This window comes from Megalops cyprinoides, chromosome 13 (assembly GCF_013368585.1).
Source record: "Megalops cyprinoides isolate fMegCyp1 chromosome 13, fMegCyp1.pri, whole genome shotgun sequence".
Classification (NCBI taxonomy): Eukaryota; Metazoa; Chordata; class Actinopteri; order Elopiformes; family Megalopidae; genus Megalops; species Megalops cyprinoides.
Window position 1 is genome coordinate 30755119 of NC_050595.1, and position 26749 is coordinate 30781867.

Consider the following 26749-nt stretch of genomic DNA (forward strand, 5'->3'; position numbering starts at 1 on the left):
ACAAGAGATTGCGTGGCAGAAATGGAAACATTGTCATTTTAAAAATGTTTAAAGTTTGATATCAGACTACCAGAGTAAACAGAGCCAAGGAGGACTCCGCCCTTAATTACAGTAGACCCATCGTGGATGTTGAAAGCCAGGGGGGAGGGGGATTTGAACACCTTGTCCAAACCTCTAAAGGTACTTCTGCTTCAAACAGCCATGTGATGTCCTGATGTATACCATAAAAAGGCAGACAGCTCCATCTTGCAAGGGAAGGAGGAAAGTGTTTGAGAAGGAACAGGGATTCTGAAATGGAGTCAAATAAAAATAACACTACTGCCATCTCGCTCATCCAAAAATGTTGATGCTCATTTTTGGCTAATGATGTGTTAGTCTTCTAAAGGAAAGAAGCTGACCCCAGTGACTTCAAATGGAGCTAAATGTGAGGACCGTTATAGCTAACATGGCTGTACCATCTCACACACACACACACACACACACACACACATATATATATTATATATATATATATATATCTATACAGTGTACACACACACACACACACACGCACGTACACACACACACACACACACATACAGACACGCATACACACATGCAAACACACACACACACACACACACACATATTGTGGATCAGTGTTTCTGCAGAAGCACACAGAACATGATGTATGTGTGGACAAACGTGCTAGGAAAGGAAGCTCCAGAGCGCAGGGCACTAGGAAGGGAGTGGGACACGTGAGCGAGTGCAGAGGCATTGCGTGCCTCTTACTGAAGGAAAGGTTACATGAATAAGCCTGGGTAACCAAGGAAACAGCCCAGGAAGCTGATGTCAGTGGAGCACCGCATGACAATGTGGGAAAGAGAGAAGATGCTGGTTGGTTCGTTCTGGAGTGTACGTGCAAGAGAGAGAGGGATATAGAGAGAGATGGGGGGATGCTGCATTGCAAGCCATGTTTCAGAGGTTCATATCACTCATCTACATGTCTCTCAGAAATAAAGACTCGCAGAAAAAAAGGCCAGCAAGAATCACACCACTGAAGCTTTGCCATTTGGAAAATGTTACCAGTCAGCCTAACCAGATGCTAGAAACCAGGTTAAAGCTGAATATACAGGTCTCAGACATACATGCACAGTGGACGCCGTGTTTGACTGCTGCATGCTATGCTAACTTGCCACCATTAATAAGTGTCCCCTAGCCATGCTGCAGTGCACGCTGGGCCACTGTCGGAGAGTGACCATGGCTCACATCCATGTGAGAAGCGCATTTTCAGATTGCTAAGGCTCAGCAGAGCCCAAAACCGCAATACAGGCAATACAGAAACCTAAACCACCACAATCCCAAATCAGATGTGCTGCACAAATCTCATTTTTGTGAAATCTGCTATCAATGTCACATGGCTTAGCATGTGCTAAGACAATTAGATCACCATTTTTAAATATTCATCTATGGTGTGCCTTTTAAAAATATAAAAATACTGTGCAGAATATACATAAATAGTAGTACATAGTGCATAGTAGTTCGTATAGTAGTAGTATAGTAGTCCTTATTTGTGTTTAATTATTTATGTTGTCTTTTTTAATATGACACACAGAAAGTGAATGTATTGTTGGAATTTCATCCCTAAATGAGGTTATGTACTGCTATGTGGCCTGCTTCAGGAGTACTGCATCTATATTAGAAACAATGTTGCTCCTGCAAATCAGCTTTTCCAGTCTGAAAGAGTAAGCAGGGCAGGAGTAGCTGTATGTGCACTAAGTCCTGTCCTGTAATTTCAAAGGGTTCTGATGTGAGATCCTTCTCTGCAGAGACCAACGAGAGGCATACACACTGAATCCGTACTTGATTAAATCAAGCAGAACTGAATAGGCAGATTTCGTTTTTGTTCCTATCAAGATGTGTGAGTATGGTTTAAACCATGGAAAAGTAACAACTAACTGTAGAGGGCAGGTATTTGGTATGCAACAAAAGGAAGTTATATTTATACTATGGTACAAATGACTCATGGTCTTACCTCTAGACAGCATGGATATGCCATTAAGAAAAGGTTTCTAAGATTAAAGACAGCACATAAAGCTAACATCCTGAACAATAAAGAGAACACCTCTATAGGAATGGATTTTATCATTAGCTGAAATGGAAGAACACGTTACAAAAATGGATTCTGGAACACGATCCCGCCTGGTAAAATTGTTCATATTACATTAACTGCAAAGAAAGGAATCCTTATATGTTGCTTCATTTATTGCTCATTGATGTCTTCTCTAACTCCAAGAAAAGGATTTAGTTTAAAGACGAACTACAATGACCATTATTAAAATACTCTGAATTTAATTCCTCCACATAGAGGCCCAATTTGATCTCTGCCTGTCTGTGCTTCTGCAATATTGCCATAATGGTGTCTGAAATGTGTTCCAGCATGCAGAGGGAAATGAAGTGACCTTTCTGGGTCCTGCCAAACACCTGTGTGGCTCAGGTGGATTTATCTCATAGGGTTGCCATGGTGGTCATGTGACCCAGCAGCTGTTCCCTTCCCGGAGATTCTCTCAGTGCCTGCACATGGCAGAGCCCACTGGTTACAGCGGATCAACACTGCAGTTACAGCTACTGAAACCAAAGGATATACTTAGGAATGTTCTTTTTATGCCATTTGAAGCAAAGCTATGTAGTGTTGAAGAATTAAAGCCATTGCTGGCATTAAATTGGCCCAAAACATGTATAAAACAACCTTTTAGTACAAGCAACTAAAGGCTGTCATTGAGTTTAAAGGGCACTCACTTCTGAGGAATTCTCAGTAGTTCACCTTACAGTTATTTAAGGTATTTCATAGTCTTAACTTTAATGAAAATGAACCCCAGGAAAAGGCTTTCACATGGCAGACTTCTGAATACAGCCACAGATCCCCTCTTTCTCTGACTGCACACTATGTCCCTTATTTTAGAGGATAAATGAGTGATGCAGCCATGTGTATTCTGTCTTCATTAAGTGGCCCTTTGCTCCACTGAGACAGTGATGCAGTGAGAAGTGCTGCTTTTTCACCCTGTAAAAATGAGATAGACTTTATGAGGTTCCCCCCCATTTATCTCTCCTAATTCAATTTATGTGCCATTCAATCAGGACATCTTCACTCATGCTCAGAGCCTCTGGACATTATTACCATCATCTGGAGCTCTGCAGAGACAACTTACGCTGGGATGTACATTACCACCCAGATAAAATGAAAAACACACATACTAACACACACTAACACACACACACATGCACACAATCACGCATGCACATACACTAACACATGCACGCATGCATGCATACACACACACACACACACAAACACACATGCACATATGCACACACACACACACACACACACACACACACACACTAGACAACGTGTGACAGTGTGTGCAGTTAGCTTGGGGCGTTAAATGTGTGAATGGCAGTATGACAGGATGCTCAGACCTATGGAACATGGAATGGGGCCCTACAGCTGCAGATACAGATCACTCCTCCACTCCCATTTGGAGCTGGGCAAACATGGCCGTGATGAGGAACGGATGTGCTGTGTGTAGGTACTGATGTCACTAATCTCATAAAGAGGGGCCTGATTTGGGCAGGGTCATGCTGCTGCCAGCCCAATGGGAGCAGCCCTAATATTGCACACTACATGGGAAACATTTCAGCAAGAAAAAAGCCCAGACCAGAAATTAGTTTAGTCCTCAGTAATGACCTGAATCAAATTACAAAGATGTTTTAAAGAGGCTGGAGTACTTAAAGGCATAATAAATAATTAAATAAATGCATTCAAGAAAACATATAAAATGAATTGTCTGGTTCAGCAAGGCTCCACTACTGTAATTTATAGCAGAATCTATCTATGTAACAACGGTTTTGACAATCGGCTTACGATAATGCTTCGCTTTGGACACCACTCGCACAAACAGCGTCACGCAGGATAATTAATTGGAGAGTATTATCCTCCCATGCATATCTTGCACCTCATTAAAAGCTAGTGGAATTAATGACTATTTGCCCTGTGACCTAGAGTTGTGGGACAGAGGAAGGATTAACTTGATAGGCCCTCCATTTTGCAAATCACACCAATTCAGCCCGAGCAAGTCCAAAACCATGAGCAAGTCCAAAACCATGAGCAGACCAACTAGGACACTCATGCTTTCCTGCCCATATCAACAACCGACTTGCTTAAAATGGCAATGCTCTGGGTGCTGCATCTGTCATGTACCATCTGACCGCTCAACTCCAATGCGTTATGGTCCAGGGGAAGGCCTTGATAACTGTGGTGTTATGAAGTATTGACACGGTCAATCACCAGCTGCTCACCGCCAAGCTCTCGGAGATTGGCATCTCTGGGACCGCCCTTTCTTGGTTCAGGTCCTACCTGACTGGTAGATCTTCCCAGGTCTACTGGAAAGGCTCCACCTCCACACCGCCCCCTCACTTCAGGCGTCCCCCAGGGCTCTGTATTGGGACCTCTCCTTTTCTCAATCTACATCAACTCGCTTGGTTCAGTTATCAACTCACATGGTTTCTCCTATCACTGCTATGCCGATGACACACAACCTAATCCTCTCTTTTCTTCCCTCCACCCCCCAGGTCAACCAAAAGATCTCTGCATGCCTGGCCGACATCTCCAAATGGATGGCCTCCAACCAACTAAAGCTTAACCTGGATAAGACCGATCTACTGTTTATCCCGGCCAAGCTCTCTCCTCTTCAAGACCTCTCAGTTACTGCTGATGGCACCACAGTAACTTCCTCTGCATCCGTGAAGAGCCTGGGTGTCACCCTTGACAACAGGCTGGACTTCAATGACTACATCTCGTAGACAACATGTTCCTGTCGATTCCTTCTCTTCAACATCAAGAGGATTCACCCTTTTCTGACCACCTACTCCACCCAGCTGCTTTTCCAGGCCACCGTGCTCTCCCGCCTGGACTATTGAAATGCCCTCCTTGCAGGCCTCCCAGCCTTCACCATACAGCCCCTGCAGCTTATCTAAAATGCACCTGCTAGGCTGACCTACAACCTCCCGAAGTTCTCCCGCGTCACCTCTTGACTGAGATCCCTCCACTGGCTCCCGGTCACAGCCAGGTTCCACTTCAAAACCTTGACTCTCACCTTTTCTGCTGTAAAAAAGACTGCCCCGACCTACCTCCAGGACCTCATCCAACCCTACGCACCCGCTCGACATCTTCACTCTGCTACATCTGGGCACCTCGCTCCTCCCACCAACAATACGAAAGGCCCACGCTCCTCTCAATGTTGCTTTTCCATCATCACCCCCCAGTGGTGGAATGAACTCCCCACCCCCCTGAGAACAACTCTTTCACTCCAACCTTTCAGACGTGGGCTGAAGACACACCTCATTCAGACTCTACCTGTACTGACACCCTTGCTATTTGACCTTGTAAATCTAAGATTCTTGGCTTGTACTTGTAGCACTATCTCTTACGTTGTATTTGTAGTACTCGGTGGTATAGCAGCACTTTATTGTCCCAGTGACTGTATTTGATATATGTAACCTTAGATCAGATTAGTTCTGTCCTGCTACACTGACCTTGCGCTCAGCTTCAGCGCATTGTATGAACTGTACACATCTTGCCCTTATGGCTGTTGTTTGCTCACTATATGCACTTTTGTATGTCATTTTGGTAAAAGTGACTGCTAAATGAATAAATGCAAATGTAAATGTAAGTATCCAGCAACTGATCCAGACTTACAATAATGTGAAAAACTAACCTACTAAAACAGGAACCTTGATGACACAAAGCAGCACTGGGGGGATGGATGGACATTCAGAAGGGTTCCAGAACACTTCTGTTCAATCCTGCTGTAACATGCAGTCATTCAGACCACAGGAAACATGCAGGTTTTAGAGCTCACTCTAAGCCCCCTCCCTGCCTGAGCTCCAGGCCTTGATAAGATTCCATGGAGATTCCATTACAAAGACCTGTACTTCTGTAGTAACACACAAACATATGCACAAGTAACAGCCAACATATATCCTATCATTATATACAGTATGTATGACTCTGTTATGAGTGTCATATTTCTAAAGTAATATATATGCTTTGTGAAAGTAATTCCCATTCAGGATTTACTGTGTTCACATTTTTGAGTGATTATGCATTGATGAGCATAGTTACTCCCTCACACTTTATACCACAGCAGATGCAGCCACTGTGATTGTGCATGACTGACATGAGTGCTCACAATCTTCACAATCACAGACCAACACTCACCATGCCCAGCCAAAGCACCACGGTCTCCTACAGCATGACTTCAAACCGACAGCACGCGAGGTACTGCTTCACTGTGTTACGCCACTGCATGAGGATCTGTGTCCCACTATGAGAGCAGCATAACAGGCCTGCAACATTCTGCTTCATGAGCCACAGTCGTACACTCTCACAGGTTAAAATATCTATGGCCTACACCAGGCCTCAGTCACCCTTTCCCTAAAACAATTTTAGAACCTGAAGCTGTAAGACATATGTGGACCCAGCAAAAAAAAAAAAAAACAGCCATTAAGACTCGCCATTTCAATGTTTGTTGGTACATTTTTGCTCAGTGCAGTACTAGATGCAAACTGTGATTGAAACAGGAGATCCCAAATGTTGAAGTACACACATGTAAAGATGTGAAGGAGTGTCTGTGTGTTTTCTTACTCCTGCGGACCTGCTCATGTGACTCTGAGGTGGCTTCTGACGGAAGAGTTCCGCACACGGCATCAGACTGACTCTCCTCTGCAGGAGAGAGGGGGATGAGTATGGGAGGTAGGGTGATGGTGCTCGCTGGTCTACAGCAGATTGGCTCTCAGATACGCTACTGCGGCTCGCCTCAAACCCCTTTTCAAAACATCCTTTGTTCCTGCCCCGCTGTTTGAGGGATGAATTATTCATCAGACTTGTCCTTGCAGGATTCTATTAACATAAAGCTGCAACTGACGGGCTTCTTTCCGCTGCTAATTTTAACGCCGCAGGACAAGACAAATCCCGATACTGACTGGCCGGAGATTGCGAACCTCTCACGCACCTGACCCACTGAAATGCATTGCCCATACTAGAAGGCAATACGAAGACTCCCAGTTACCTTTCACAATAACAGCCTGTCTAACTGGTATTTTCAGGCTTTTGTTCTGAAAAGATGTCCACTCCGGACCAGGAAATGGGGTCTCGGAGGGAACGGTGTGGCTGTAAGGCATGTGTGTCTGCGTTTCTGCACGTGCGTCTCCGCACATTAGCGTAGCGTGACAATCTGAGCGTGCGTCTGTAGTGGTGTGTGTCCTGCTCCACCAGACATGCTTTCAAATTCAGCTCTGACTCAGACTCACTTCCACAGTGTCTTAATATGAGGTATGTGGGGATGCTGCAGAGTTATTCAAAACATGAATTCCAGCGGTTTACGTTGGTATCTGTCATATTCTTCCTGCTCATGGGTCCTGAATAGCAGGACCAAGGATGTCCGTGTCTCTCTCAGTGCAGGACCTATGCGGGTAACGAGAGAGGGAGCTGGCGGATCAGGTGTCCTGGCACCTCCTCGGGGGCCAAGCAGCAGGCCTGGCATGCAGCTGTTACGCAATCCACTTTCTCTGCATCCCACCGTGTCGTTTGACTCCTGATTACGCAACTGCGTTCGGCAAACCGAGAGACCCCTTCCAGTACCTGGCACAGAGACGCAGAGGAGACACTCCCATATCCAACCCCCCCCCCCCCCCCCCCCCCCCCCCTTATAACGGCCAGCCCCACCATCACAGAGCATCACTCTATGAACGCACCCCACATTACTGGTCTTATGTCTGCTTTACATCTTAATATGCATTGGCTGCGTCATCCTCTGGATGTGTACAAATATATCAATGGTAAAACCATAGGATCAGCAAAGTGACTTGTTCCAATTTCAATGTATTGCAGGTAGTGTAAAATTAGGGAAACACCTTAATGACACCTTAATTTGGTCTTGGCGTGCTAATGCTTTAGCGCACGTCAACCCCAGAGTGAACCGCTGCCATTCCAGCGAGGAGCGGAGGCAGGGTATCGGTCCCCAAGCATCCTGTTGGCTGTGACAGAGGAATTACATGCAGAGGACGAGAGAGCAGAGCGAGGGAGCCTGCCGTCTGCTCCCCTCATCTGACCCGACGGGACAGTAGCAGTCTGAAATTACACAAACCCTTGTAGAATGATTAAAGCAAAGCAGGCTGCCCTTTATCACACCATGGGAATACATGATCCAGTCCAGCTGGCCTCACTACATGTTACACCCTCACAAAACACATGGAGACTCCATTACAAAGTGCTGGGCAGATCCGTACAAAGCAGGCAAGCTAGTTATCTGGTTAACTATATTTTGAAAAATGACAGTTGTAGGAAATATGATACACATATACAAACATACAGCGCCCCAAGATTTTATTCACATGAATGATAAAATTACAACAGAAGCATGATAATGTTTTGATAATAATGATAGTCAAAACGTACTAGGTAATTCTTCTCCTTAAAACAAATGTTCTTTATATATTATGTTTTGAGGGTGTGCTGCATATATGTGTCCTAGAACCCCTAGTTAAAACAGAGGGAGTCATAAACTCCAATGCATAATGACAAAATACTCTCTTCCCCCCTTTTCTCTGTGCCAAGAAGTTTAAGCTTGGACAGAAATGGACATTCCAGCATGATAATGACCTGACGTTTCTCCAAATCTTCAAAGAAATGATTCATGGTAAACTGAGCAACAGGACACCTAAACCTCCAGACCTTGGTCCCATTGCACACTTGTGATTCGAAATCCAGAAAACATGAATTAAAACCAAGACATGTGAAGGATCTAGAGTAATTCTTCCAGGAGGAATAATTGGATAATCAAAAACACCCCCTTAGAAGAGTTAGAAGCTCTTTAAATTGCTGAGGGAAGCCTCCTTCCAGTGTAATTCATGCCAATGGAGGATTTACAGAATACTAAAATGCAGGGGTGTGAATAAATGTGACCCTTGTATTTTATGGCAAAGACTTCATTACTTGGGAACAATATGACTTTTGTCTGTGCAATGTTAGTGATTTTTACGCAATCAATCAACACATACATGTTGTTCTTTCTGAGGGCATGACAGAAGGGTTACTTCCTCTAACATGTGGGGTATTTACAGCAAAGGTATCCTGGATTAATGTCTTTGCTGAACACATTAAGTTGGAAATGTAAGGAATATGATTTTAGTGCAGCAACAATATGCATCCAGCGTGTAATCCAGCAATCATTCTGGTGCAATGATAGGCCATAGAAGCTAAATAGTGACTATTGTTGGCCTGTTTCAAATGACGCTTTCAGGGAGCATCATGAATGGATCAGCACTTGAATTACACTTTACATAAATTACCCAAACAGCATCCTGAAAAAACAACAATGCAAGCAAACTTGACTTGCAGTATGGAAGTATTTTCCTCATGAAAGAATAACTGAACCCCATGACGTGTGTGGGTTGTTCTTTTGTCTTCTGTCCCAGACCCGTGTTGGAATTAAAACTGTCTCAAGATGACTGACATGTGTCACATACTGTATTAATCGAAGCATTTAGTTATCCAGTTCTGGTCAGATTCTGACCTGATTAACTCGGATCCTTGCTTAGAATCACCCTGGATTTGCAGATGTTAGCAAAAGCGAGCCCTTTTAAGCAGATTTCTTTTCCCCCTGGTGGTTATTTGTTTCTTTGCTGATCTGTGAACATTTTTCATTAGCGGTACATGCTGGATGGAGGTGGGGGTGGGCAGAGTCACTCCAATCACATCTTACCACAGACTGGAGGGATCAAACACAGATTGGAGTCGTGCGTTAATAGACTGTCCTTGCAGTCTGTGTCAATGTTACAGGGCCATGTTTAAGCACTGGGTCAGATTGAAATGTGTTGTTATTATTGCATCGGGGCTGTGAAAATCTCTCACTGCTTATTGGAAAAAAAAAGCCACAGATAGTCATTGCTTGAATTGTAACAGACTAATGAGGTGCTGCTTTGCTTTGCTGACTCTGAAAGAGTAATTTCATGGAAAGGAGAGTGCTTAAAATTTCCTCACTACCACTAAAGAAATGATATTTCCATGAACTTTGTCATGGAGAGGATAAATTACACTAAAGTTATACCTCAGCATTCACAACAACCAATGTTTCACACACGGAGATCACAGCAACAAAAATCTTTGTAGATAAAGCCTGATATTCTTTCACTTTCTTTTGGCAAGAATAAACTATGAAATGTAATTAAATCACATAGGCCTACATATTTTGTTGTAAATACCAGTCATTTAGTGTTTTAGAAAAAAGTACATATTTATTTAGATTACCGTTAATTAGTTCAGGTCGGCTTGAACTTCCAAATCCATATGAATCTCAGATTTGGACTTGGGCTGGGTTGGGCATGAATGTCACACTCAGCTGAAACTCCTGTCATGCTACACAAGTTCCCACAGAATTTCTGGAACTGGGGCGGATGACCTACTATAAACCCCTTGAAATTGGCTGGCTGATGTGTCATCACCTCAGGGTGTGCCAACCATTATTACCCAAAGTATTATCATGCTTGGTATTTTCTTGCTGGCTCACTCAGAGGTCCTAATGCGCATATGTAACTCTGGGACATACAAAACCACCTGCTATTGCCACCAAGCTGCCTGGCTCTTTCTTTTCACTTCTTGCCCATCTGTAGTGGCAGGTCTGCTGATGGATTGTAGTATCCTGAGATAGCTGTATACTTAACATAAAATGCGTTTTAAGTGCTGTTACTGGAGGATAGCCCTTGAGGGTGTTATCAATACCTTTAACTTACATGAGCATACAGAAATATCATAATCAAAAGCGGATCTCACAATTGTTTTCTGAAGAAACCATATGGATCAAACACCACCATTCTAGACCAAGCTCAGCATACTTACACCACACCTCTTTCTCACATGCATTTTTGATTGGGTTTTGCCTCCTACTGAGTAAGATACCTTCCTCTTCTGCAGCACTAATAATACTAATGATGATTAGATACCTCTACCAATCATCATTATCATCGCCATCATCATCATCATCATCATCATCACCATCATAATGATGACATGACACCAGCAAAAAGGTCTTTGAGTACTTGGTTAACACAGCTGCCCTGACTAGGAACTGCTGGACACTCCCCATTTGCAGACAGTATTTCTCATTATCTCATCTGACAATATGTCATCCATGGTTTTAGAGATGGTCAAAAAAATTGGGCTGAGATCTATCTGAGGCTAATTACGGCATTGTGCTGTCTGCAGACAGCAACCACAGAGAAGCCCATTTGGAATCTGCATATCATCAAAAGCCAGAAGATGATGTCACATCTTTCAGGGCCTTCAACAAATCAGATGGCGTCTATCAGAGAGAGAGAGAGAGCATCATTTCAAGTGCGGTTTATGGATTTCTGTAATGAATACCACGTACAGTACCACTAGTGATTACAGCACTTTAAGCTCACACTGATTACCTTGCAAACAGATTGGCCTATCAATAAATGTGGCAGGTTTTTACATGGTGTGCTGAGAAAAATAATGGCCTCCATTAAACATTTGAGAGAACATTACAAGAAACAGACTGTGAGAAAAAATGACAGCTTGCACGCACGCCGACCGCTCCCAGCAGAAGAAATGAACTGTTCTGCAATGCACTGTTTCTGACAAAAAAGAGAAAACTACAAAATGCATGGTAATCATGCACTCTTGAAAGACAGCACACATTGCTCAAATATCCACCTGAAACTCAGGGAAAGTATTTGGTTGGATGCACACAACATTTATTACATCAGGCTTGCAAGAGAATGGCCAATGACATGATGTGTGCTTCATACTGCAAATCTAACTAAACACTTTCCCTGCAGGTTGTTGTAATACATGCATGGACTACAGTTAGACATAAAAAGACATAAAAAGGCAGCAATATTTTTGAAGAACAGCATTATGTGCCCTTTAAAACTGTGACCTTCTGAAATGTTCAGAAAGTACCAAAAGAGGCAAAGTCCTCCAGTGCTCCAGCAGCAATATCACACCTGAGTGAGTGAGGGCACCTCCTGTCCTCATGAGCACCAAATCAGCGCATCTGCCATTAAGTGGATCTGCATCTGTGCCGTGTGCTCAGAGGGGTTCACAGTGAGGCAGGTGCCAGAGCTGAAACCCAAATGAGCTGTGGTAATGTCATTTCACACACCACGGCATTCTGCGTGACAGTGCCGCTGTTTGTTTGTAGGGTGCTGTCCATTTCTTTGTCAGCAAAAGATGAGCGCTGCTTAAGAGCTAATGCCCATTCAGTAAAAAAAAAGAAAATCTAAATTGCAAGAGAGCAGCATTTACATACAGGCTTTGCCTGAGCTAAACAACAACAGCAAAACCCGAATAAGTAATAGTTTTAAGAAATCCCACAAAAATTTCAGTGCATCAGCAAGAAGATTTGAGCCCTTATCCATACTTTCCCGGAGAACAGTGATGTTCTGTGGGGTGAGAAATTTTATTGACTGATTGGGCTAAAGCAGTAAACGAACATTTCAGAGTGTGAGCCTGACCTCACTCAGTCCACAAGCATTCAGAGCAAGCACATACTGCTGGCAGATTGATCCTAGCTTAGCCATCACGGAGGCTAACCCTGGAGAATGTCATATAAAGAGCTAGAAACATACCATGTTGCCCATTGTTTTACAAAATCATTTGGGAATAAATGTTATAAACTGAGTACAAACAGCAAAGATTACTGATCCTATCTATTTTATGATTTAAACCAAATTATGTTAACTAATAATGAATTCCATTAAAGCTGTCATACATGTGAATAAATCAAAGACAAACTACGATCTGCAGCTTTGCTCTTAGCCAAAAAATAGCCAAGTCTGCTCTCTCACATGACATGAGTCTGGTACTTCCGATGTGGAACATACATAAACAGTAGAAACAGGTGGAACAGTTGCCTTCAGCTGTTTGGCTTTCCTCCTCAATATCATCTCCAAAAACTACCACATTGCCACCTGATCCTAAACTGACCCAGTTGGATTTGTGCACAAACTGATCCTCAATCAAGCAAATTGTCTGCTGTCCACAGAAATGTTCCCTTTCAGCGTGTGTTTTTCAGTAAGTCAAAATTGGCTCTCTCAAGCTTGCCTTTGACCAGCTACAGGCCACACATGTGAGAGTATACTTACTTTCATTCCCTTTAGAGGAAGGCCTGGGATGGCAGTTAACTACACTCTCAAGCCCACTTTTTGCACAAGTTGCTGTTTTTGTACAGGATGCTGGGATTGATTTTGCACAGGATGCTGGGATTGTTGCTTTTAATGTAGACCAAGGGTTGTTTATTGATAAACAACAATATAGCTTACTTTAAGCTGTATATTTTCATCAAATTTACATTTTGTCATTTAGCAGGAAGTCTTACCCAGAGCAACTTCCAACATGAAAATATAAAGTGCATTTAAAAAAGCATGAAATGTTGTATAAAAACATATCTATGAGAGAGGTTTTACCTCAAGGACCTCATGACAAGACATTTTGCAGTAAATTATCTAAAGACATGGTGGCAGTGGCCTGGCAGGAAACACTAGGACTGCCTGGCTACCAGGTCTGGAATAAGATTGAATCTAATCAATGAGAATGACAGGATGTGAGGGAAACAATGCATACGTTGACCATATATGTAGTACTGTTTAATCTTTCACAGCGTTTATCTGATGAATGTGTTCTTATTCTTCACATGTCCTCTGCCAACACAGTAATTCAGATGGTCATGATACAAATGAATGAATATCAATATGTTTTTCAATTAAGCAAAACGTATTGAAGTGTTGATTCTGCTAACAAATAATTCTAATGGCTGATTAAGCACCACTTTCCCATCTAGGAAGCACTTAACATCTTTTCTTCCCAGGACAGTGCTGTTATCAGCTGGAGCAGGTTTGCAGAGACGAGCCCCCGGTCTGCAATCGACGGAGGTCGCCGTCCTGCCATGCTTGCCGGATCTCCGGCAGCCGGGGGTTCCTCTGAAATGCGGAAATGAAGCAGCCGCTTACTATTCTTATCTCCCGAGGAGGCCAGAGCAGGGCCTTTGTCTGCGCCGGGCTAATTATTCAATCCACTGAGGCCTGGGATTGCTGGGAGATTACACGTCCCCTCTCCATGCTTCTTTTCTCTCTCTCTTCTTGATTTTGGAGGCTAAGTAGACTTATTTAATGGTGCCTAACACTGACCTGCAGCAAGCCAGTGCACAATAGAGGCTGTCAAATGAAGTACCAGGAGAGAGGACTTAAATGAATCATGCTGGAACTCAAATGGCCAAAATAGACGAGTAGTTGTCATTCTTTCACAAAGAACCCTGAGTCTATAAAGACTGGGGTTTATATAACTGAGGGCAGCAGAGCAGGGCCCTGTGGAATGTGTTCAGTGGAACCATGCCATCTGTGCCAAGCAGCAAGCAGCACTGAATGGATAAAGTGCGTTCAAAATCCAACCACTTTCTCTGGGTTCAGTGTTCAAAATGACCTGCACTTTCCCCAAAATCAAAATGATTCAAGTTAACACTTTTACACTATCATAGTGAGGTCAAGGATAGATTAGCATTTTTCAGATAAGGATCCTAGGTCCTCTTTAAGGCACTATGCTTGTGGTCAGTAGGTTGTGTGTTCAAGTCTTGGATGGGGCACTGATGAGATGACCCTGTGCTTTCCTCTCCAAGTGTCTCCATCAAAACCATATGTGAGGGATGCAATTTTATAATACTTTACATTACTTCATTAAAAAGATTTAAAAACATTTTAAAATAAAATTTTAACATAAGAAAAATGATTGTGTTAAATTGACATACAGAATAACAGAAACAAGGGACACCCATTAAGCTATCAGGTACTCTTATAGTTTGAGTGGAGGCTGGCAGACCCTACAGTTTAGCCTTTTGTTCTTTCCTCCTGTGATCACTTGTGTTTTTATTCTTTGCATCAGATCTTTTCCCTCCACTAGGTTAGCTACTGTGTGCTGACAGCTGGTCACAGTGAGTGGACATGTGGTAGCTCATTTGAAATTGCATGAAAATCTAGGCTTTTCTGAGGCTGGCAATGCCTGCAGGGTGGAAATGCTAGGGGGAGACAGAAAAATAATTACAATGTGTTTCCTGAATAGAGATTATAATGACTGATATCCTTTCAGTGCTATCAATCTTCATGGTATCATTACATCACCACAGCTTGGAGATGAGGGTGACACTGGCTGCATAACCTAACCTACACCCATAACAGTCATAAAAATATATATGAGTGCTATGTTCCTGTTATGTTATTAAATGAGAGTGTCTTGTTTGCCTCTTGTCTGTTTTTATAAATTCTCCAGAAAAGGACCTAATTCTTCTCAAGAGAGAAGAGAGGAGTGGACGTGAAGTCTTGCTGTAAAATCCACCGCAGCACCCGTCTAATCCCGCAGTCCTTCAGATATGTGTCAACTGGCCTCAAACTTGGCGAAGAGAGCCCAAAGCCATGAATACCAAGCAGACAGCAGTGGAGCATCCGCTCCTGGCCCCTCCAGTGACAGATGCCCCCAGCCCAATGCAAAGGTCCGCAGACACCACGTTTCCACACAGGACAGCCAGTCTTGCACCCCCCGCCGCCTGTCCCCCCCCCCCAGGTTTACCCACACGTTGGGGTTTTAATCATCCGGCTCTACAGCGTGCTTTAAAAGCTGCAACAGCTGTCCCGTTTTTATCACAGTGCACCGAGACAATGCGCTGCCGGTTGCTAGGTGACCGTTGCTCTGCACTACCACGCTGGGAGGGGTGGTGAAAGTGCGGCACATACAGTAGAGAGGAGCTCAGATTCATCTCTGAGAGATGCTTATGTGGATGTCTGGCTGGGCAAACACAGCATTCTCGATAAAAGGAGGTCTGCTTATGATGTCATCTTTTTCAAAGTGTCCTTGTTTTACATTCAGATTCTAAAATTCATGGGGAGGGATGTTTCTCGCAACAGACAGATAGACAGACAAATACACAGACAGACATACATACAGACTGCTCAACACACAGAGCGATACATGCAGTTATAGATAAATATTCAAAAGAGGCAGATAGATAGATGGATAGACAGATAGATAGATAGATAGATGGATAGACAGATAGATAGACACACACACAGATAAACAGACAGCTTTTATTCAAAGGTTGAGAGACAGATTTATTCCACACTGTGAACTGTAAGACACATTCTGCAATCGTCAGGTATCCACCCCTCTTACTCCGGGGGAGGAACATGGAGAAATGACTGCCAGAGAAGCAAGAATCCACAGAGCACTGAGACTACACGCAGAGCACTCAGTCTACACATAGAGCACTGAGGCTCCACACAGAGCACTGAGGCTTCACACAGAGCACTGAGGCTTCACACAGAGCACTGAGTCTACACACAGAGCACTGAGGCTACACACAGAGCACCGAGTCTACACTCAGAGCACTGAGGCTACAGAGTACTGAGGCTTCGCACAGAGCACTGAGTCTACACACAGAGCACTGAGGCTACAGAGCACTGAGTCTACACACAGAGCACTGAGGCTCCACACGGAGCACTGAGGCTTCACACAGAGCACAGAGTCTACACACAGAGCACTGAGGCTCCACACGGAGCACTGAGTCTACACACAGAGCACTGAGTCTACACTCAGAGCACTGAGGCTCCACACAGAGCACTAAGTCTATGCGTAGAACACTGAGGCTACAGAGTACTGAGGCTACACACAGCACTGGGGCTACCGAGCACTGCGGTTTCACACAGAGCACTGAGACTAAAGAGTACTGAGGCTACAGAGTACTGAGGCTACATACAGAGCACTGATTCTACACACAGAGCACTGAGACTAAAGAGTACTGAGGCTACAGAGTACTGAGGCTACACACAGAGCACTGAGTCTACACACAGAGCACTGAGACTAAAGAGTACTGAGGCTACACACAGAGCACTGAAACCAGAGCCAATACCACTCATAGGCAGTATTGCAAAATATTATCAATTGAAGCACTGAAAAAAGGTTTCAGTTTGCAGAATGACAGCTGTCCCACACGTAATGGTACTGCTGTATTCACAATGCTAATGGAGGAACAGCTGCCCGCCCTTGCCCTGTCACCATGCATGTTCACTGCAGCCCCATTCCATGTTAGAGCATTATACCCCAGGGCACATCCTACACATGGTCTTCTCTGCAAAGTACCCATATAAACTCCTGTCATTCTCCTTAATTGCAGAGAGCACCATTTCGGCCAGAGTAGCGCTCTCATATGGGTGTGAGACGGAGTGCAATCCTACCCCGTTTACACCCGATTCCTGCCGAGCAGGGGGGGTGGAAACAGGGCTGACGTTACAGCAGGGAGGCTGACTGAGTCACTCAAACACAACTGGCCAATCCTGCAGTGCTGCTCACCCTCTGGCCATGCTGGAGCTCAGCTCCTCCTGAGGCCAACGGTGTGCCCTTTCACCTGAGGCATGCAAACACCCATCAGCGAGAGACACAGCACGGAGACAACTACCTCATCCAGTCTGAAGGTGATCCAGCCCAAAGACATCACCGTAACACTGTGTGAACTGCATTTTGTCTGAAATTAGTCTCGAATCCCACAAAAACATCAAGCATGGCAATATAAACATATACAAGTACAGCAATGCAGACAAGCGGTGGGAAGGGGGCGGGTTACAGGTTCACAGTTCTTATAACGTTATCGTTAGTTAATGTATTTGGTGCTCATGGGAAAAAAAGACATCTGTTGTAAACTGGTGTTCTAAAACTGCAGCCTAATAGCAGAGGTTTGTATTGACTGTTTAGAGGGTGAGCACGGTCAGCTATTTTCTTCCCTGACTTTCTGGCCCTGTCCTGTTATGGAGCAGCTTCCTCCATCACATTGACCCCGGGCACGCTGTATGGAACAGGGGCTCTGGAGTTCTAGTGTGAGGTGGACAGCCACTCGAGTGTTGCCCTTCCACACAGTCGCTCTGCAACGCTGCAGAGATGAATTACGGCATTACCTCCAGCGAGAGGCAACGTAAGCTGAGCATTCTCCATACGATGTGTGCTGGCAGGTTCCTCTTAGTGCCAATCAGTGCAGAGACAGCGTGAGGCGGAGCAGAGGAGGACAGAGAGAGTAGGGAGGGTCCATGAGGAGACGGGAGGGACAGAGATGGTAGAGATATTAGATGTTCCTAATGCATTTGCACATGCAGTTATGCAGCACACTCGGCAGAGGAAGGTGTTATGTAAGAGCACACGCATCTCTCCCACTGGCAGAGGCATGTAGGATCCTCAGTTTCGCCAGCTACAATGCAAGTTTCTCTAGTGCCTCTAGTCCAGGCGAAAGGCTGTCAGGAGAAAGTATTAACTGTATGTATGTATACGTACTGTATATACACGTGTGTACATATGGGTGTATTTGTATGCATGCATATTATGTGCGTTCACAACGTTTACACATGGTAATTCATGCCAGTAATTAAACTTGAACTGAATTTGAATTTGAATGTACCTCACTTGATATACACTGCTGGCTGCACCGTGCGTAACCCTGCACACATTTCCCAGATGGAGAGGGAGACAAAACCCCTAAGAGAGTGAAGGAAAACTGTGGCTGAGACATTGGAGTACGCACAGACACTGCAGACAGCAGCTGATACCTCCTGCGGTCAGCGAAAAGAGCACAGAATTGATCGATGGGTCTGCTGGACTTTGAGCTGTATCATAACAGTCGCTGCCAGTTTGACTCAGTCCCGGTGAGGGGGACCGGTGCAGCCTGGTGGCGCACTGCACTACTCAGAGCCGAGCTCTCCGAGTTTGGAGCAGATCTGCTCAGAACTTGAAGTGCAGGTGAGGTGGACAGTTTTCTGTCAGAAATCCTGAGTGACCCGAAGCCATTCCATGTGGAAACAAAAATAGAAATCCCTCTCTCTCTTTGTGATGGAGGCCCAGGACACTGAGTTCCAGTGCAGGAGCACTGCAGTGGGCAGCTTGGCACCAGGGCCTCGGGACTGCGGAGTGAACAGATGCAGCAGAGAGAGCAAACAGACCAATTGGGGGGCAGGAGCTGTATAAAAACCAATGGCTTTCTTTGTACTGCTTCTACTCCTGCCACACCAAACGCTGAAGGCTAAAAGTGTACCAAAAACATGCTGAGGTGATGCTGCACCAAAACCAGCTTACTGTGAGCCCAACATCCTCTTTCTGCAGCACTCACTACAGTAAAGCGGCCAGCACAGTCCGCTCTGGACATTAGTTAAAGGCAGTTTAAAAGCTGGGGAAGTAATACAGGCAAATGAGTACCCCTGATACTTTTTAACAGGTCTGCTCAGAGCTCACCTGCCACCTTCACGGGTGCTGATGTCCAACTAACTTCCTGTCCATGGGAGGACAGTCCCGAGGACATTGCGAGTCACCTAGCCAGGCGTCCCTGACTAGAGCTCCAGTCACCGGCAAAAACAGGCCAAGCTCCTGCCAAACAGAAAGGTAGCAGCAGCCTATGGACACTGCTGCACTCTGTCTTACACTTGCAGCGTGCATCGAGGCCAGGCTCACCTCCACACGAGCTGTCTTTGAGGGGCTGGGAGGATGCTGAGCTCCTGGCAGGGAGCTGGTCGGGCTCCAGATCTGATTTATGGGGTGTGTTAGGCTGGCAGTGCCTTCCTCTCTCCAGCTCCACACCCTGCCCCAAACTCCAACTCCGTCCATCACTGTCGCCCGCTCATGCGTGCTCGCATGACAAATGCCTCTATTGGCCTCCTGCTGTGAGGAGTTTGCGTATAACCCTGCAAGCCCCCTGGGCGAACTGCGTCCCCTGCTCGATCAGTGCCATAACTTCCCCCTCAGGAGGTACAGGGAGCTCTTGCCAAAATGAATGTAGGTAAGAGCATAAGTGAACAGTCCTGGCGGACTGACAGAGTGACTCCAGGCAGCGTAGTTTATCAAAAGCCACTTTCACACACAAACTCAGCTTCATCCAGGGATTTGAATTTGAAAATTTGTTTTTCCCCACTATGGCTCACCCGTTCAAAGCTGTGAACCTAGAAACTTCCTGGGTTTGCTTCCTTTAACCCAGACCACCTCAATCTTAAGTTCACGAGTCAGAATGTGTGAAATGATCAGGAAAGCTACTCCTGTTCTTTTGATTACACAATTCAAAATTACACAGTTTACTGAAGAATAGGCAAAAAGTCTTACTGACAGTTCGGTTACATAGGGAGGACTTCTACTGTACATGTGATTTTTTCCTGTTTTTGTAACTGTATGTAACTGTAACCTCCCTTTTCCTCATCATCCTTTTTCATTCCTTGATGACAAAGGTATCCATCTAGGAAAACTATTTATGAACTTGCCAGTTAATCTTATTTGCAAGAATGATAGCTAGCTAGCTTGACAGATACTATTTTGGGCTCTCAGGGCTTATAGAGCATTAATATGATGTGATCTGAATGCAGCTCCCTACAATCTTACAACCCCCAGTTTGAGAAGCTTTGGTTTAGTGGATTGAATGAAATCAAGAGGGTCTGAGAGAAGAATCTTAACTCTAAGTCAGCAGTGATACCTACACAGGAGAGCTTTTGTGATGTCCCTAATTGTGAGGTTAAGGGCAACCAACCAACAGATGAATATGGGTCTAAAAGTGAGTGGGTCTACATGTGCCCTGTATGCAGATCCCAGGATTGCCTTTGACACTGAAGCAGATTTGGGCATTTACAGGGTCTGAACCAGCTCTGGTGTCCAATCACCTGGGAAGACCCATGACTACCAAAGGTAGACCCAGAAAATCCCAGGAAAAACCCAGGTTCCCACACCAGTCTAAAAAGGGTCAAAGTCAGTACCCCTCCATCACAAAACCAAGCAGCAACCCCAGCCCCCTCACCTGCAGGAACAACAGACAGTACCACTGAGTAAGCATTTAAATGTAAAATACTGTATATAATGGTGTCCATTATGCAAACAAATCAATACAAGCTAACGCTAAAGTTGATGTGCTTATTACTTGCTTCAGTGGAGGTGTGGATGACTAAGCACAAAACGGGCAATGTGTTTGTTTCTTATAGGCTAAGAAGCACAGGCTAGGCGGCAATTGCAGACGATACAAACGAATGACCCAGGAGCGCTAGGCTGGGCTAAGTAACATTCCCGAAGCTTCCTCTGCTTTTCACTACCACATGAAAAAGTGGAAACTTTATCAAGTGTCTGCTTGCCTTATGCTCACCCAAATGAACGCTGGGGGAGCGTATCAGAGAGTTGTACCATACTCTGCGCTGCCTGGAGAGGGAGATGTGCCTTCGGCCGGCAGGTGCATTCTGGAACGCATGGGGGACCTCTCGCCATGCGTACCGTAACAATTTGGGGGGGGGGGGGGTGCTATCGTCACCCTCTCCTTCCCCTCCACACATTTTCTGTCCCTTTCACTGCCGTCACAAATATGCCAGATCAGACATAAAAGTTTAATGTCAAGGCGAGCGCCGCCTTAAATTATGCATGCAAATCTATTTGCTTGGCTGATGTAGAGAAGAAGGTAAAGCTGCTTCCCCTCCAATCATCTGCGGCTAGATGCTGTGTTTTCTATTTTTGCGACATAAACGTAGGCAACACTGACATACTTTCATTTTTAGGGCACATGAGGCACTGCAACAGCTAATGTTTAAAATCTAGCACTCCCATTGAAAACGAGCATGACCATTTTTATTATTACATTGCACACACACACAAACATACACACACACACATGCATACACACTCACATATACACACACACAGTTACAGACACAGACATACATATGCACGAACACACACAGACACATATACATTGTCCCACTCTCTCTCCTCTTACAGAGCCATTCCCAGAGTCTGATCATGCAAACGGAGATTACAGCAAGAAAACATCCAGCACAAAAACCCCTGATAGTGAGAACCTTAGATAAGCCTAAACTTGAATGAGCATGTGCTGGGGGCTGCAAGAGCACACACTAACATGTAAAAACACATGTTGCATGTGGGAACAGAGGAAGCTAGCTGGGCCCCCCAGCCTCCAGCCCCCCCACCCCCCAGCCTCTCAGCCTCCAAACCTCCGAACCTCTCAACCTCCCAACCTCCCAACCTCTATGCCTCCCAGCTTCCCAGCCTCCCATCCTCCTGCCTCCTAGCCTCCAGGCCCCTGGCCTCCAGCCCCCTAACCTCTATGCCTCCAGGCCCTTGGCGTCCAGCCCCCTAACCTCTATGCCTCCAGCCTCCAGCCCCCTAACCTCTCAGCCTCCAGCCTCCAGCCCCCTAACCTCTCTGCCTCCAGCCTCCAGCCCCCTAACCTCTCAGCCTCCAGCCTCCTAACCTCTCAGCCTCCCAGCCTCCAGCCTCCAGCCTCCTAACCTCTCAGCCTCCCAGCCTCCAGCCTCCAGCCTCCAACCCCCTCACCTCTTAGCCTCCAGCCCCCTAACCTCCCAGCCTCCAGTCTCCAGCCTCCCAGCCTCCAGCCTCCCTCGCAGGGCTCTTGGCCAGATCCCCCTGCATCCTGATTAGGCCTCGTTATTTACGGATAAAACACTCTGTACCTTCACAACATTTATTCATTTATGACTAAGAATGGGCCACAGAGTGATGTCAGAGCGAGAGGAAGGACACCATGCTATAGAGATGCTGTGTTATTATTAGTCAGGAGAGAGAGAGAAAGAGAGAGAAAATGCAGCTTTTTTCTCTCATCATTTCCTGCTCCATTTAGCAAGCGCACCAGCAAAATCACACTGCCTCTTACAGCATTAAGGATACATTATCTCATCCTGACTGGCAACATATAGCAGGACACACAGGGCTACCTTAAACCTTACCCTCTAGATGCTGAAATTGTAAACATTACTGATAAGGAGTCACATTATCAATTCGTCTATTATTCCTGATGTTTCTCTCTGTCCATAAAGCATGTGCCTTTTATAATGATTATTTTAAGTGCTTTTCAAATCAGTCAACGTTCCACTAAACAGCAGCTCTTTTCCTTGTTATGATGAAACTGGACGTTCTCAGACAGTAGCCGTCGCTGTTTTCTCTGTGTCGATCCATGCTTGACAGTTGTTTAATCGGCTTGCGACACTCTGTAAACCTGCCTCTCTGTTCCAACGTTCTGACCTTTCCTGTTGCAACGGCACATATTCCACACAGGCGAGATTTTCGTCTGCGACAGAATCTCAAAAAGGGAAAATGAGAGGCCATCCTTCATTTTCACAGACTACTTGCCCAGCGTGGACACCACTGACATCATCATTTGCACTGTGATCAACTATTTCTTGATCAGATTAATTACACTGAACTAACAGGATTCACAACTGGAGATGTTTAAAGCAGACTTCAAACGAAGGCAGTGATTTGTAAAGATTTCCTGCACAATCTCAACAGAACACATCAGACGATTGTACAAAACACTGTTGGATTCTCTGTCAATCATTAAGAGAGTTAAGAGTATTACTCTACGTTGAAGAGCATGACCCACGGGCAAACATTAAAACCTTAGCGTGCCCATCAGTGTCAGCTAATGTGAGCCAGCAAAAGCAGACATATCCCCTCAAGATCCCACGAGCGAACTTCTAAGCTTTTATCTGTGTCTTTCAGAGGAGTTGGTCTCTGCCACTGAGAGCTGGGCCCCTCGCTCGCTAAAACCCACCCAGGGATCCCACCTGTGCTTTTAAAGCACTAACCCCTGAATAAATAGTGCCCGAAGATCCTTCCAGAACATTCTATCTCCTTTTGTTGTATGTCAAGGCAAAATATTGCACAAAACACATAGAAATTGCCACAACACAGCTTTTACTTCAAAGTGTTGAGTACAGCAGTCTCATTTGCACCAACCATAGCAGAAAAAAAACAAGCTCCTGCAATCTCTTCGAAGTATGTGCCAGCGCTCTGTAATCACCTAACACCCAGCTTTAAAGAGTAAAGAAACCATACTCCCAGTCATCATTATCACAATCAATCACAACAGTCACAACACCAATGAAATCAAAAGGACAGGAAGTGGCTAGACAGGAAGCGGAACTGTGTTCTTACCTCGATGAGGAAGTCTCCGGTTCTAAGCCCCGCCTGCCATGCGACCCCACCCTCGTCCACTGATTCCAGGTACTGAAGGGCGGGGAAGGCCGGGGTGGGGGTGAACTCCTCGATGGGGGTGTCAGCTTGGGGGTAGCAGCCGAAGCCAAAAAAAAGCCAGAGAGAAACAGGGTGTGATTAATGCTGGGGTGCATCTCTGCAGTGACCCCGGCGGCTCTGCCGAAACCATGGGAACTGGTCTCGGAGACGCCTCGGCACGCTGTCAGGGCAGCTAACGCAGGCTGCTTCGCAAGAGACCACGATGCACAGGCACAGGGTTGAGATGACAGAACACGTTCTGTACAGCGGCTCATGTATCACAGTGAAACCTGACCGCTGAGGACTACAATATATTCCTAATCCAATAAAAAGGATGGATCTGTGTGGCACTGTATTGACTGTGGATTTGATTTATGGACAGTGTGCCTCCTTCTGCGTGGTCCTGTTTATTTACATCCCCGCTGCTTGATGCTATTCTGGTTGCTGCGCTGTCAGGACGATGTGATGGCTCAGCCTACACCCCCCTCCACCACCACCACCCTGGACAATGATATTCAGATTTTGCCCTCGTGGCAGCAAGAAACCGGTGGTGACAAGTGACACTTCCAATATATCAGCCCTTTGCTCTCCGGCTATCAGAACTGGGGGCTCGCTGGGCTCTGAGGCAGGAGAAGGCCGCGGGGTCGACCCCACCGGCCAATTGCACTGCCAGTGGTCTAGAATATTCTGCGCTTTTGCCCTGTCGCATCCAGTTCAACCCCAAGTAGGGTCTCTCCATCTCGAAGCACAAAATCCCAACGTCTATGAGAAAAGAATGAGCATCCCTTTTTTACAGTAACCATGGTATCTGAAAAGCAATAATGGCACCATGGATCCCCCATAATGGATATAAATGAGACACCATTATTAAAGCATGTATTTCAGAGAGTGGTTTGTACCATGGATGCAATGTTAGCAGACACAACTGGCTTTTTGAGATGCTATTTATAAACCAAATGCCTCAGTATGGGAGGAAGTTGCATTAAGCATGAACACTCATCACATACTTACACAACAGAATCAGTAAGCTTTTCAATATTTATAATAGAAATGACAGAGGCAAACATCAATGTGAGTATTAGAATATGCGGGGGGGGGGTTGGGGTGGGGGAGCAGCTTACATCAAAACATGTGCTAGAGTCATTGTTAACTGAGCTGGCCCTTTTAAAAGACAGCACAGGATTTCATTTAAGGCCAGTGTCTACATTGCCCCCCCCCCCCCCCCCCCCCTTTAACAGAAGTGCTATAAAATTCTGATGACAAAAGAGACAGCTCTTTCAACATCTGAGCCACCACAACTCAGCCAGGAAATAAGACTTTGGAATTTCACATTTGTAGGAGTCGGAGGTGGGTTAAAAAAAAAATCAATAATAAATAATGAAAATAAATAATTAAAGAAAAGAGTCAGTATAAGCTCACAAACTGTCAAGTTCCTTTGATCATTTCATTATGTCCAACAGAGGCAAGGAATAACAAACACAGCCAGAGAGACACTGGGAGGGGGGGGGGGGGGGGGGGGGCTTTATCGAACAGAGCATACATGACTGCTGGGAGAAGGTATGTCTCCTTACCTTTGGCCCCCCGTAGCACAAATCCAAATCCCTCATTGTCTTTCTTCTGCAGAACCACGGTCTTCTCGTCAACAACGCAGTCACTGTGGAGAAAATTCCGCGCATAGCGGCCGTTATTACACCCCATCATCCTCATCATGGCCACGGCTGCTCGTTGCGAGTGGAGGTTCATCTTGATAGGCGCCGGCCACCCGGGGAATTAATCATTTATTCAAATTAGCAGTGTGACAACGCCGCCAGCCCGGCGACCACTTCCTACGGAAAACACCACCACCTCTGCAGCTGAAGACGGAGCTGTCACCCGGGGAACGACATACGGAGGCCTCAGCCAGCGAGAGCGTGTGACGCTGGAAAGCATAACCGACTAAATAAATGATGAAATCAACAAGGAGAAACTGGGTAGCAGAACAGAATCCCGGCGAAAAGCGCGCAGCACAGAGAGGGGCGCAGGTAGCATCAGAGCGCAGGCAGGGATGCTGGAAGGCCGTGCGTGAATGGCTGGATGACTGCGAGGTCCCCCGTCATCAGCGGACTGGCTGTGGGAGATGGAGGGGCGCAGCCTGCCTGGATTTGAATGGCATTTTCATTAATTTAATCCTCAGCGGTTAGGGAAAGAGATGCATTACTCGAGTCGAGCGCGAGCAATGTCAGCTGAAAAAAGGAATCCGGTAATTATGATGTTGTCGTCGTCATTGTTGCAGCCTTTATTATTATTTTTCCGGTAATGAACTCGGGGGTTTATTTTTTGTTTATTTATTTAATCCACCCGTTACAGTCCGCCTTCTGACCGAGTCACCGTGTGGGAAAAATGTATTGTCAAAGAGCAGAGCAGAAGGTTGTTTTTCCTAAACCAAAATCTCTCCCTCGCTGCCTCTCTCTCGACCTGTTCAGTGCTGCACGCTGCTTGCAGCCCATATGATCGCTTTGACAGCCCACTCAGCTAATAGCGAGCATCTTGTCTCAGCGTCAGCAGCCACGCTATCCTCCAGCGGTGAGCGTTTACATAACTCAATCTAGCGAGTGAAAA

The 26749-nt window shown here is 45.5% G+C and overlaps 1 protein-coding gene across 12 annotated transcripts in view; it reads right to left on the reverse strand.

Annotated features, from left to right (window-relative positions):
- Positions 1-26749, reverse strand: part of LOC118787665 (SH3 and multiple ankyrin repeat domains protein 2-like) — a 165907-nt gene that overhangs the window by 27480 nt on the left and 111678 nt on the right. For 7 of the 12 annotated variants that reach the window (XM_036543227.1, XM_036543225.1, XM_036543222.1 and 4 more), the window contains 2 exons: positions 25723-25805; positions 24074-24219 (listed from right to left, as the gene is read on the reverse strand). In XM_036543227.1, coding sequence (XP_036399120.1) covers positions 24074-24219; positions 25723-25805 — 229 coding nt within the window. The remainder of the gene's footprint in view (positions 1-24073; positions 24220-25722; positions 25806-26749) is intronic. The other 5 variants (XM_036543226.1, XM_036543224.1, XM_036543223.1 and 2 more) reach the window with 1 other exon arrangement.